The sequence below is a fragment of the Barbus barbus genome, assembly GCF_936440315.1.
Source record: "Barbus barbus genome assembly, chromosome: 30".
NCBI classification, from domain to species: Eukaryota; Metazoa; Chordata; class Actinopteri; order Cypriniformes; family Cyprinidae; genus Barbus; species Barbus barbus.
Window position 1 is genome coordinate 13,709,116 of NC_136758.1, and position 12,801 is coordinate 13,721,916.

At 36.7% G+C, this 12,801-nt stretch overlaps 2 protein-coding genes across 2 annotated transcripts in view; both read left to right on the forward strand.

The window, feature by feature from the left end:
- Positions 1–229: 229 nt before the first annotated feature.
- LOC306850002 (isovaleryl-CoA dehydrogenase, mitochondrial-like) lies at positions 230–8,739 on the forward strand. The gene is made up of 12 exons (XM_079385408.1): positions 230–551; positions 2,033–2,122; positions 2,216–2,267; positions 2,385–2,554; positions 2,776–2,869; positions 3,717–3,847; positions 4,027–4,123; positions 4,210–4,303; positions 4,393–4,474; positions 6,540–6,644; positions 6,769–6,841; positions 7,275–8,739. The coding sequence occupies exons 1-12, from the start codon at positions 423–425 to the stop codon at positions 7,406–7,408; spliced, it is 1,251 nt and encodes a 416-aa protein (XP_079241534.1). The 5' UTR covers positions 230–422; the 3' UTR covers positions 7,409–8,739.
- A 327-nt stretch (positions 8,740–9,066) lies between these two features.
- The window catches only part of bahd1 (bromo adjacent homology domain containing 1), a 32,469-nt gene continuing 28,734 nt past the window's right edge, over positions 9,067–12,801 (forward strand). Inside the window, exon 1 of the mRNA XM_079386819.1 lies at positions 9,067–9,473. The gene's annotated coding sequence lies outside the window, so the exon portion shown is untranslated. The remainder of the gene's footprint in view (positions 9,474–12,801) is intronic.

The window sequence follows — 12,801 nt, forward strand, 5'->3', positions numbered from 1 at the left end:
AGTAAAATCACTTGTAAGATATTGTTTTTTTTTTGGGGGGGGGGGGGGGGGTTTACAAACTGGGATCTTTCCTTTTTAGTATCATAAAATATTATTTCGTCTTGTTTTGACATTTTTCTGTTATTTTTACCGAATGTGTTAAGGTAAGTTGAAGTTAACCAATGAAGAGTTTTTACTGTAGCATCTTTCGCAGTGTTTTGTGATGGTTGTCGTAGCGGTTCCTCGCAGTAGGTGGCAGTAGAGCTCTAGAGGCAGCTAGAGGTCACGCACACAACACAAGAGAAGTAGAGCGCAATTCTTTCCAGAGCATTTTAGTGAGGTTCAGGATTGCTTCCCTGCACTCTTTACCTCTCCAAGTGCAATTGCATAATTAACTCAACAGTTTTTCCTAGCTTTGGTCTGCCTTCGCTGCAATTCTCAAGATGTTGGCTGTCAGAAGAGCACTGCGTCTTTGTCACAGAGTGGCAAATGTCAGTGTTTCGCGTCGTGGATGCGCTGGAGCTGTTCCCGTGGACGACATCGTGAACGGTCTCACCGAGGAGCAGATCCAGGTATCCACACACCTGGAGACAAAGCTCGTGAAATGTCACCGTTTCCAGTTAGTCTTGTTCAAGTTTCGCATGGATGCGCTAACGTTAGTTAGCTGGGCTAGCATACATGATGACCTTTAACTTAAGTCTGTGTTCATTTAGTTGGCAGGCATTTTTTCAATATAACGCAATTATATTAATTTTCAGTTAGAGCATCGTTCACATTGACTGGTCAAGAAACTGTTACAGAGCGGTCGTGTTCCTGACATTAAAAACACTCGAAATACTGATCCAGCCTTGAAATGGAAAAATTTAAGTACAGTTAAGTTAAATTTTAAATATTTCTAGGGTTTTAGTAACTTATATGATAGACTGACATACTTCCTATGCTGCCTGTGCTAAGTGAGCATGCTTTGTGGGTGTGAACGGACGGCGCGTTTTGATTGGACAGGATCATTTTATAAACCCTTTATTAGCTTTGATAGAAGTCATTTAACACAACTCACAGAAATCTGCTATTGAACATATTGCATAAGTTTGTACATGACACTCTCATAGTGTTTTTAAACGAATGAATACTTTTATTCAGCAAAGGTAAAATAAATACATTTATAATGTTACAAAAGATTTCTATTTAAAAAAAAAATCAGTTTATCAAGAGCCCTGAAAAAATACAACATATTTGTTTTCAACATTGTAATAAGAACTGTTTGTTAAGCAGAAAATCAGCATATTAAAATGATATCTGAAGGATCGTGTGACACCAGGAGTAGTGATTGCTAAAAATTCAGCTTTACATCACAGGAATGAATTCCATTTAAAAATACCTCGAAATAGATTAGGTTATTTGAAATTGTAATATTATTTCACAATATTATTGTTTTACTGTATTTTTTCACTGTATCTATATGAATAGTGTACATATGTAGGCCTATAATATGCTTTGTATTATAACAAACTCGGATCAATGATTTATATATCTTTTTTGTGTTTGGCTTTTGTTAATTGTTACAAAAATATATTTTTTATATTATTACTTGTTCTGCAAGTGTATTGATTCCTGCAGGCATAGAGGTGCTATTGGACAGGATTGGTTATAAACATTAGTGGAATTCATGCATTAGAAACAGTACTTGTTTTGTGTTTGGGCTGTTAAAAAGTTAATTTTTTTGAGGAGGAGGCACTGCCTTCTCAGGCAGAAAAGATAAAATCATGGTATGTTGGTCACTGTAATACTTTGATAATCTTTGAAGCACCATGAAACTAAAAATACCACAGTGTATAAATATGGTAATCATGCTGCAAAATGTTATTGAAGCCGTTATTATACCATGCTGTTACTGCCACTGTATTTTTTTTATTAATTTTTTTTGCAAGGGACTTTATGCTAAAAGATTTACATTTAGCATCATGGAATTGTTTTGTTGAGGTTTTTTGGCAGCTCATGTCATTTGTAGATAGTCTGCCCTGTGTTTATCATGCATCTTTGTTTTGAACACCAGCTCAGACAGACAGTCCAGAGATTCTGCCAGGAGAAACTCGCTCCCTATGCTGATGAGATTGACAAGAAAAACGAGTTTCCCCGCATGAGGGTGAGTTCCCATACATGACACGTATCTCATGAGTCTCTCTGTAATAATCCTGATTAATGACTCCTTACAAATATGATATGCTTTTAAAACTAGGACTTTTGGAAGGAGATGGGTGAGCTTGGACTACTTGGAGTTACTGCTCCAGGTTGGACCATTTACAGGCTGTCTTCAAAAAACATTGTTTATGAGATAACTGTTGCTGAGACAGTATTGAGCACAGTCTGATGGGATTCTCCTGTGCTGTTTTTATCCATGTGTGCAGTGGAGTACGGTGGAACAGGATTGGGCTTCCTTGATCATGTGATTGTTATGGAGGAGATCTCCCGTGTGTCAGCAGCTATTGCTCTCAGCTATGGCGCACACTCCAACTTGTGTGTAAATCAGATGGTTCGACATGCAAACCAGAAACAGAAAGAGAAGTACATGCCGAAGGTGTGAGTCAACACATTTATTCATTTAGCAGAGCAAAAGTGATGTCTATTACATTTTCTATTAAGCTAGCTTTTTAAAACTGACCCATGACACGATGCATTAGGGAAAATCCATTTTGTAAATGCAGAGTAATTAAATGTATTTAGGTTATTTTCGGGGTTCAGTTGTTGTTGTTTTTTTTTGTTTTTTTTTTTACAATTATGCATATGTTTGTGCTTCAGTTGATCACAGGGGAGCATGTGGGTGCCTTGGCCATGAGTGAGCCCAACTCTGGCTCTGATGTGGTGTCCATGAAACTGACAGCGAAAAAACAAGGTGACTGACCTTCTGTTATCACTCTATGTTAGTCTCCACTGTCTGTTGCTATAATAAGCACCATTACATCAGTGCCATGGACTTGTAATAACTGGTTAGAAATACATGCATGTTACAGCATATTTGTTGACTGATTTGTCAGATATGTTGTCCTTTCATATACACTACAGTTCAGAAGTTTAAGATCAGTAAGGTTTTATTTGTAAAAAAAAATTAATACTTTTGTTCAGAAAGAATGCGATAAATTGACAACAGTAGTGACAGTGAAAACATTTGTAATGTTGCAGAAGATTTCATATAAATGCTGTTCTTTTGAACATTCTATTCATCAAAGAATCCTGGAAAAATATATCTGTTTTCACGAAAATATTAAGCAACACAACTGTTTTGAAAGTATGAAAAATAGACATTTATTTTGGCATTTGAGATTGCATTACTAAATTTCTACATTACTAAAGATGACATTTAAATGTAAATATGCCACAGATAAATATGCAAGAGCTGATATATTTCTAGTGATCCAATAAAATAAAAAAAATCAATATAATAAATTGTTATTGATTTGTTGTTGCTACATATTAGTGTTTGTAATATACGTTTGTAATGCATATTTATACAATTCCAGGGCCTTTCAAAGAAACTGGCAATACATCTACTATAATGACCTACAGTATTTGTGATTTATATTGTTTGCAAAAAAATAATTTAATTATAATACATTAACTACTTTTGAATGCCCGTCTGAATAAAAGATGCATCTTTCCCCTATTGCTAACAAGACAATCCCTGACAACACATGTTTGGTTGTATTATAACCTTCTTTTCCCTTTGATCTGTCATCATTAAGGGGATCATTACGTGTTGAACGGTAATAAGTTCTGGATTACGAACGGACCAGACGCAGATGTTCTGATTGTGTATGCTAAAACAGACCCAGAGGCAGCAGCCCGTGGTATCACTGCTTTCATCGTAGAGAAGGTTAGAGAAGCCGAGCCATTCATACTGAATGATTGATTATGGTTTACTGTTCAGTCTGAAATCATATTACACCTAGCGTTGAGATTCTGATTGAATGTTTCATTTTTAATCTGTTGATCAGGAAGGCAGCAGCTTCAACTGATAAGCATATCATAGTCATTGTGCTTGTGTTCTTGAAGGGCATGCCAGGATTTAGCACAGCGCAGAAGCTGGATAAACTGGGAATGAGAGGATCTAACACCTGTGAACTCGTCTTTGAAGACTGCAAGGTCCCTGGTGTGTGAAGTATATTATGCATATTTGTGAGTCTGAATATGTTGGAGGTCCAAACAGCAGATTAAGATGGTCTGTTGTGCTTTCAGAGGAAAACATATTGGGCCCATTAAATAAAGGAGTATATGTTATGATGAGTGGCTTGGACCTAGAGAGACTCGTCCTGGCTTCTGGACCTGTTGGGTAATTGTTGCTCTGTTTAGTTTTAGTAGCATGCTTAGAAGTGTAAATTGTCAAATAGTTATTTTTGGCCATTTTCTGCATTCCCTCAGCATCATGCAAGCTGTGCTTGACCATGCAATTCCTTACCTACATGTTCGTGAAGCCTTTGGACAGAAAATCGGACACTTCCAGGTACTTCCAGGATTTGTTTTGTTGTTCAACATGTTTTATGTTTGTCTGCTAATAGATGAAATTACTGCCAACAAACATTCTTCCATGGTATTTCTGGGTTCATTTATTTATTCTTAAATAATACTTTTATATGAGATGTTTCCCAGGCTTTAAAAGTGTTGCACTATATGTGCACCCAAATTAGTTTTGATGAATAGATTTCCTGACAAAAAAATGTGCTGCTGTATTTTTGAGTAAACATAATACAACCTTTTCAAACTGTGGTCTTAAGAAATATTTCTTGAGCATTAAATTAGCATACAGGTGCATCTCAATAAATTCATTTATTTGTTCATTTATTTCAGTAATTTAAAAGTTCATTTATTTCAGTAATTCAACTCAAATTGTGAAACTCGTGTATTAAATAAATTCTGTGCACACAGACTGAAGTAGTTTAAGTCTTTGGTTCTTTTAATTGTGATGATTTAGGCTCACAATTAACAAAAACCCACCAATTCACTATCTCAACAAATTAGAATACTTCATAAGACCAATAAAAATTTGTTTTTAGTGAATTGTTGGCCTTCTGGAAAGTATGTTCATTTACTGTATATGTACTCAATACTTGGTAGAGGCTCCTTTTGCTTTAATTACTGCCTCAATTCGGTGTGGCATGGAGGTGATCAGTTTGTGGCACTGCTGAGATGGTATGGAAGCCCAGGTTGCGTTGATCTCTCATCTTCCTCTTGACAATACCCCATAGGTTTTCTATGGAGTTCAGTTCAGGGGAGTTTGCTGGTCAATCAAGCACAGTAACACCATGGTCACTGAACCAGCTTTTGGTACATTTGGCAGTGTGGGCAGGTGCCAAGTTCTGCTGGAAAATGAAATCAGCATCTCCATAAAGCTTGTCAGCAGAAAGAAGCATGAAGTGCTCTAAAATTTCCTGGTAGATGGCTGCGTTGACTGTGGACTTCAGAAAACACAGTGGACCAACACCAGCAGATGACATGGCAGCCCAAATCATCACTTACTGTGGAAACTTCACACTGGACTTCAAGCAACATGGATTCTGTGCCTCTCCACGCTTCCTCCAGACTCTGGGACCTTGATTTCCAAATGAAATGCAAAATCTACTTTCATCTGAAAAGAGGACTTTGGACCACTGAGCAACAGTCCAGTTATTTTTCTCCACAGCCCAGGTAAGACATTTCTGACGTTGTCTCTGGTTCAGAAGTGGCTTAGTAGCCCTTTTCCTGAAGACCTCTGACCGTGGTGACTCTTGATGCACTGACTCCAGCTTCAGTCACAAGAGTTTGAATCAGCTTTGCTTGACCGTATTCTCAAGCTTGCGGTCATCCCTGTTGCTTGTGCACCTTTTCCTACCCAAATTCTTCCTTCCAGTCAACTTTGCATTTAATATGCTTTGATACAGCACTCTGTAAACAGCCACACCTTTCAGTAATGACCCTCTGTGACTTACCCTCTTTGTGGAGGGCGTCAATGTTCGTCTTCTGGATCATTGCCAAGTCAGCAGTCTTCCTCATTATTGTGGTTTCAAAGAACAAGAGATACCTGGAATTTATACTGTAGGGATGGTCATTAATTGAAACTCAAATGGAAATATTCTAATATTTTGAGATACAAATTTTTGACTTTCATCATCTGTAAGCTCTAATCATCAAAATTAAAACAAAAAAACTTTTGAAATGTTTTACTTTACTTGCAATGAATCTAAAATATATGAAAGTTTCACTTTTTTAAATAACTTGCAAGAAAAAATGAACTTTTTCACGACATTCTAATTTATTGAGATGCACCTGTATTAGAATGATTTCTGGAGGATCATGTGACACTAAAGACAATCTTCGCAATCATAGGAATAAATAAATACATTACAGTACATCTTAAATCATTTTTGATCAAATAAAAGACTTCTTTCAAAATCATTTTAAAAACTCACTAACTCAAGACTTTTGAATAGTATTGTTTATACATGTAATCTTATGTGTTTAAGATCTGAAAAGTTCTTAAATTTGTTCCCTTGGCAATAAAATTAATCAAATGAATTTTCCCCATTGACTAGTTAATGCAAGGAAAAATGGCTGATATGTACACAAGGCTTAGTTCATGTCGACAGTATTTATACAACGTTGCCCGTGCTTGTGACAAAGGCCATTTCAGTGCTAAGGTAAGAGCTCTTTACCCAGTTTTTGTTATTTGACTGCTTTATTTTATAATGTTACATATGGGCCTGGAAATGATGCATACAGTCCTTGCAGAGTATGTAGTATTGATTTGTGATGTTATTGTAGGACTGTGCTGGGGTAATCCTTTATTGTGCTGAGAATGCGACTCAAGTTGCCTTGGATGGAATTCAATGCCTGGGTGAGTGCCTAATAGTTAGCACAGCAAAAACTACAAGAAATAGCTCCCGATGTACCTTAGACAGAGATCAGGGCCAAACCCCTCTGTCTTCATTCATTCTTACCACAGCATGGAGTTACTGGGTGGATAAAACTGCAAACAAGTCAAACTTGTAACTGTTGACGTAGATGCTTTGTTTTTCGAATGTACTATGTAACGTGAGATAATTGAGCATTTGTGTACTGATTGATTGTAAACGCTTATATATTGATCCAACCATTTGAGCCGCTAATGTTAGACTGGCCCTGTTGCTATGACAACAACTGGAGATGAGCTCAAAAATGGAACAATTCAGGATCGTGTTAAATCATCAGCAAATTAAGTCCTTCTAATTCAATAAGCCCAGGTCTAATGACTCAAGTTCTAGTTGACTCACGCTTGCGTCTGTTTACAGGTGGAAACGGTTACATTAATGACTACCCAATGGGGCGCTTCTTAAGAGACGCTAAACTTTATGAGATCGGAGCTGGAACCAGTGAGGTCAGAAGGATGATCATTGGCAGAGCCTTCAATGCCATGTTCAAATAAGTGCAGCACTTAACGAATGAGCATCTGATCCTACACAGACTGGGTCGCTGTGGCCAGATATTTCATTTATATCTGGCATCCTAATTTTAACACCTTTATTAATATGAAGTGTAATTGCTAACCATGTTCAAGAACATGTCATGGTGTTTTCTTTGGATGTCAAATGCTGTTATATGATGTTCTGTAATACATGGTGACCTGGTCTCACATATAAGAACTAATGCAATAGAAAGAAATGCACAAACCTCAAGTCCTTTTAAGAGGACCGACTATGAATTTATTTTATGTAGATGCACAGTTAAATGCAAATTCCCTGAAGAAAAAAATGCTTATGATGATGAAAACAGCCAGAAACATTAATTTGTCCCAGGAGCCTTTGTCATGTATGGGTGTTTCTGTTGCATATGATACTTGTATAGAACTTGCAGTTGTCTTTTTTTTTTTTTTTCTCAGAACACGGTCACTCCGTGTAAGCTATTCTGCATATCTTCTGCATCTCTGCCCCACTAACATCATTATTTGAGGCTCTTTTTCATATATGAACAAAAAAGGGTTTCTTTATACAGGATATTTATTGAATTCTGTGTCATTCAGATATACTTTTCCTCTTATATTTCTTTGTATTTTAAGATTGGTTTAAATTTAAGGTTCAAAAGAAGTAATACATTTGTGAAATAAGCTATTGTATTGACCATTATACCTTGGGGTTTTCAGAATCCCGCCTTACTGAATAATTGATTGATTGTTTAGAATAAACATTATCTTCTTTTCATCTGATGGTATAAGATTTGTCGTGTCACTCATACTTTCTCAGATTTTATTAGTTATTTTCAGAAATGTATTTTATTATTGTCTATAATACAGCATTTTTTTTCTTTAGCTTTTTCGTTTTATTTTAATTTTTTTAAATGCTTTTTTAATTTCAGTTTTAGTGTTAGTAATTTTAGTAGTTCAACTAAAACTTATTTTATTTCAAATAGTTGCCAAGGCAACACTTCCCGTTTTCATTTTATGTTTTAAGTTTTCCATCTAATATTTATACTTTATATTATTTCAGCTTAATTTCAGTTTTTAACAGTTTTAGTTAACAATTTATGGCCTATTATTTTCTGGAATAAGATGCCTCAGAGCTGTTCACTATTTCTATTATCAGTACATTTCTTTCATTCTTAAAATTTTAAATAAGATCTTTATCGATATTTTACACAACACTGACATTTATTTTTTATAGCCTATATATTAACCACCTTGTTTATTCTTTGAGCAGGTGTGAAAAATTACTGGCCAATGTTTTTTTTTTTTTTCTTCAAATAAAAAATTTGTTTTTCCTTTGATATAATTAAATTCTAATACCATATGATCTATTCCCAGTTGTAAGATAGAACTGTACTTCATCATCTTATACTTAATATTCATATACTTAATTGTGAGAGATAACACATGGTAGATCAGTTATGAGTTAAAAATAAACTTTTGTAGAGTACACAGATCATTGAACTTGCATTGATCATAGTCATTAAATATTTTGTATTTGATGCAGTGAAATTCATAAGCTCAAGTGTCTAAATGTTTTTTGGGGCCACTATATTAATAATGGGCTTTCATGTTTCACATTTGCCTATAGCCCTTTAAGAAACTCCATGTTGTCCCAGCATGCCATACGTCAACCGTCGTACAAATCCTAGTTAGCTGCCTACCTAGACAGCATAACGGACAACATAGACGAGTTCCTAACCCGCATTATTGAGCTTTATAGGTTCGTGCAACATATTTTAGAGAATCAAAGGCGCGTTGCGAGTCAGTTCGGTTGACTATGAGACCAAACCATGCAGTCTATGTAGACAGCGTTTAAGGTTTTGTGACATCGCCACTAACAGCGGATGGTGATGTTACGTAAACTCCATGGCAAAAGTGTTTGTGTCAGTTCTGCACGAGTCCAGGTGTCCTCCTCAGGATGACAGCACAATGAGCTCCTCTTCCCATGTATCCAAGAGAGAAACGACACCGGACCAGCAGTGCGTGTTACCAATAAACTCTGTCATTTAAATCCACGACACCATTCAAGGTAAGAGAATCTGTATGCTACATTGAAAATAATGAAGTCGATATTTTTTAACGTGCTGTCCTCCAACATTAGCCTAAGTTTCATTTAAGCCCGTCACACTGTGAAGTAGCCAATTTAAGAGGGCTTTTAAACAAGAAGTCTAATTCATCGTTTAGTTTCGGTGTTAATGACAGGATTGTTATCTATCTACTTCACATTCCGAAACTAGAAGGCTCCCATAATATTTAACGAATTAGAGTTTTTGCGCTAACGAGAACGTTCGAGTCTGTCGCGTCGCGTCGCTCGCGGTGTAGGTGATGAGTTTGTCTAATCTTTTGTTTGTTAGTAACGCAATCACGGGTTGTAGTCTTTACACCGGGTATTCACCTGCGAAAACACTGGAACTGACATGTTTGCTCTCTTCACCTTGTCTGACTTTTATTCGAGTAGAAGAGTCAAATGCCATAGCTTATTTCCAATTTTGTTTGGAAAAATTGTTATTGCACTTCCATTGATACTTGTACTTTGCTTCTTGTGTAGAGTACTTCATTTGATTGGATCCTAAAGCTTTAGTTCTATGAACTGAGGCTTTTTATTGAATGTCACCTAAAAAAATATTTTCACTTTGTGTATCTGTTTGAATTAAGTTTTAAGTGTAGTATAAGATAATGGTGCACTAATATTTGCTGTAATAAGCTTTTCATGTTTCATGACATTACATAGGCTATTACTCTACTGTGGGATGTGACAACAGTTGAAACTTTTGTTTCTGTCGATAAAGCTTCATGCTGCTGTTCATTTACCTGACTAGAGATGTCATTGCCTTTTCAAGTGCTATCTACTTTTTTTTTTTTTTTTAAATCAAGAGTGCAGTAATAATTTCAATACATTTTGGTTTTACTCATTTATTCACAAAATGTTTCTCCTAATGTTTTTAAAACAGTACTTTGGATCTCTTTGACGTGTCGTTGTCATTACACTTTTCATTTAGACTCGTAACACACCGAATGTAGATACAGTCAGGTCCATAAATATTGGGACATCGACACAATTCTAACATTTTTGGCTCTATACACCACCACAATGGATTTCAAATGAAACGAACAAGATGTGCTTTAACTACAGACTGTCAGATTTAATTTGAGGGTATTTACATCCAAATCAGGTGAATGGTGTAGGAATTACAACAGTTTGCATATGTGCCTCCCACTTGTTAAGGGACCAAAAGTAATGGGACCGAATAATAATCATAAATCAAACTTTCACTTTTTAATACTTGGCTGCAAATCCTTTGCAGTCAATTACAGCCTGGAGTCTGGAACGCATAGACATCACCAGACGCTGGGTTTCATCCCTGGTGATGCTCTGCCAGGCCTCTACTGCAACCGTCTTCAGTTCCTGCTTGTTCTTGGGGCATTTTCCCTTCAGTTTTGTCTTCAGCAAGTGAAATGCATGCTCAATCGGATTCAGGTCAGGTGATTGACTTGGTCATTGCATAACAGTCCACTTCTTTCCCTTCAAAAACTCTTTGGGTTGCTTTTGCAGTATGCTTTGGGTCATTGTCCATCTGCACTGTGAAGCGCCGTCCAGTGAGTTCTGAAGCATTTGGCTGAATATGAGCAGATAATGTTGCCCGAAACACTTCAGAATTAATCCTGCTGCTTTTGTCAGCAGTCACATCATCAATAAATACAAGAGAACCAGTTCCACTGGCAGCCATATATGCCCACGCCATGACACTACCACCACCATGCTTCACTGATGAGGTGGTATGCTTAGGATCATGAGCAGTTCCTTTCCTTCTCCATACTCTTCTCTTCCCATCACTCTGGTATAAGTTGATCTTGGTCTCATCTGTCCATAGGATGTTGTTCCAGAACTGTGAAGGCTTTTTTAGATGTCGTTTGGCAAACTCTAATCTGGCCTTCCTGTTTTTGAGGCTCACCAATGGTTTACATCTTGTAGTGAACTCTCTGTATTCACTCTGGTGAAGTCTTCTCTTGATTGTTGACTTTGACACACATACACCTACCTCCTGGAGAGTGTTCTTGATCTGGCCAACTGTTGTGAAGGGTGTTTTCTTCACCAGAGAAAGAATTCTTCGGTCATCCACCACAGTTGTTTTCCGTGGTCTTCCGAGTCTTTTGGTGTTGCTGAGCTCACCGGTGCGTTCCTTCTTTTTAAGAATGTTCCAAACAGTTGTTTTGGCCACGCCTAATGTTTTTGCTATCTCTCTGATGGGTTTGTTTTGTTTTTTTCAGCCTAATGATGGCTTGCTTCACTGATAGTGACAGCTCTTTGGATCTCATCTTGACAGTTGACAGCAACAGATTCCAAATGCAAATAGCACACTTGAAATGAACTCTGGACCTTTTATCTGCTCATTGTAATTTGGATAATGAGGGAATAACACACACCTGGCCATGGAACAGCTGAGAAGTCAATTGTCCCATTACTTTTGGTCCCTTAACAAGTGGGAGGCACATATGCAAACTGTTGTAATTCCTACACCGTTCACCTGATTTGGATGTAAATACCCTCAAATTAAAGCTGACAGTCTGCAGTTAAAGCACATCTTGTTCGTTTCATTTGAAATCCATTGTGATGGTGTATAGAGCCAAAAATGTTAAAATTGTGTCGATGTCCCAATATTTATGGACCTGACTGTATGTTGTTTAAAAAGTTATTTTCAATATATGAATTGTATTTTATACACCGTCACTAACAGTTGAGTCAGTCTCAGGTGATGAAGCCCAGGCTTTATTTCTAACATCAGAATATAAACGTAAAAGGCATGCATGACAAATATATTTTTAGGCCACATGACTGACGGTCTGGTGGTGGTGGTGGGTAAGCTTTTTTTGTTTGTGGTATTTCTCATGTTTTTTGAATTTTCAGTTTGATCAGCTACTGGTTTGCCAGTTTTTATGGCCATTATTATGCAGAACCTCCTTTCATACTGTTGTCATGTTTGAGGAGCAAGCGTATGTTCTGTTGTCCCATTTTCTGATCCAATTATAGGATATCTGAATGATGTTGGGTTATGTAGTCTGATTCAATGCGGTTTAATTCACATTCCTTTTGGCTGCCCTCTTTAAGTGTCTGAATTCTAAAATAATGACTACATATTCATGCTGAATTGTTTTGTTTTTACATTTCATTGGTTTTGTTTGACCTAAATGTAAGTAAATGTGGTCTGAAGGTTGAAAATCTACACTTACAAGGCAGCGTTCTCCAAAACATTTCCTATAACCATCCAAAACAGTCAGCTAAAGGTGAAATGTTTTGACTAAACCGACAAGATTAAATATAACCTACAGTATAAATGCTACTATCAAGAGAGGATATA

Coding starts and splice junctions, on each gene's coding strand:
- LOC306850002 (XM_079385408.1), top strand. CDS start 423: ATGTTGGCTGTCAGAAGAGCACTGCGTCTTTGTCACAGAGTGGCAAAT. Junction 552..2,032: donor TCACCGAGGAGCAGATCCAG/GTATCCACACAC, acceptor TTTGAACACCAG/CTCAGACAGACAGTCCAGAG. Junction 6,842..7,274: donor GGATGGAATTCAATGCCTGG/GTGAGTGCCTAA, acceptor GTCTGTTTACAG/GTGGAAACGGTTACATTAAT.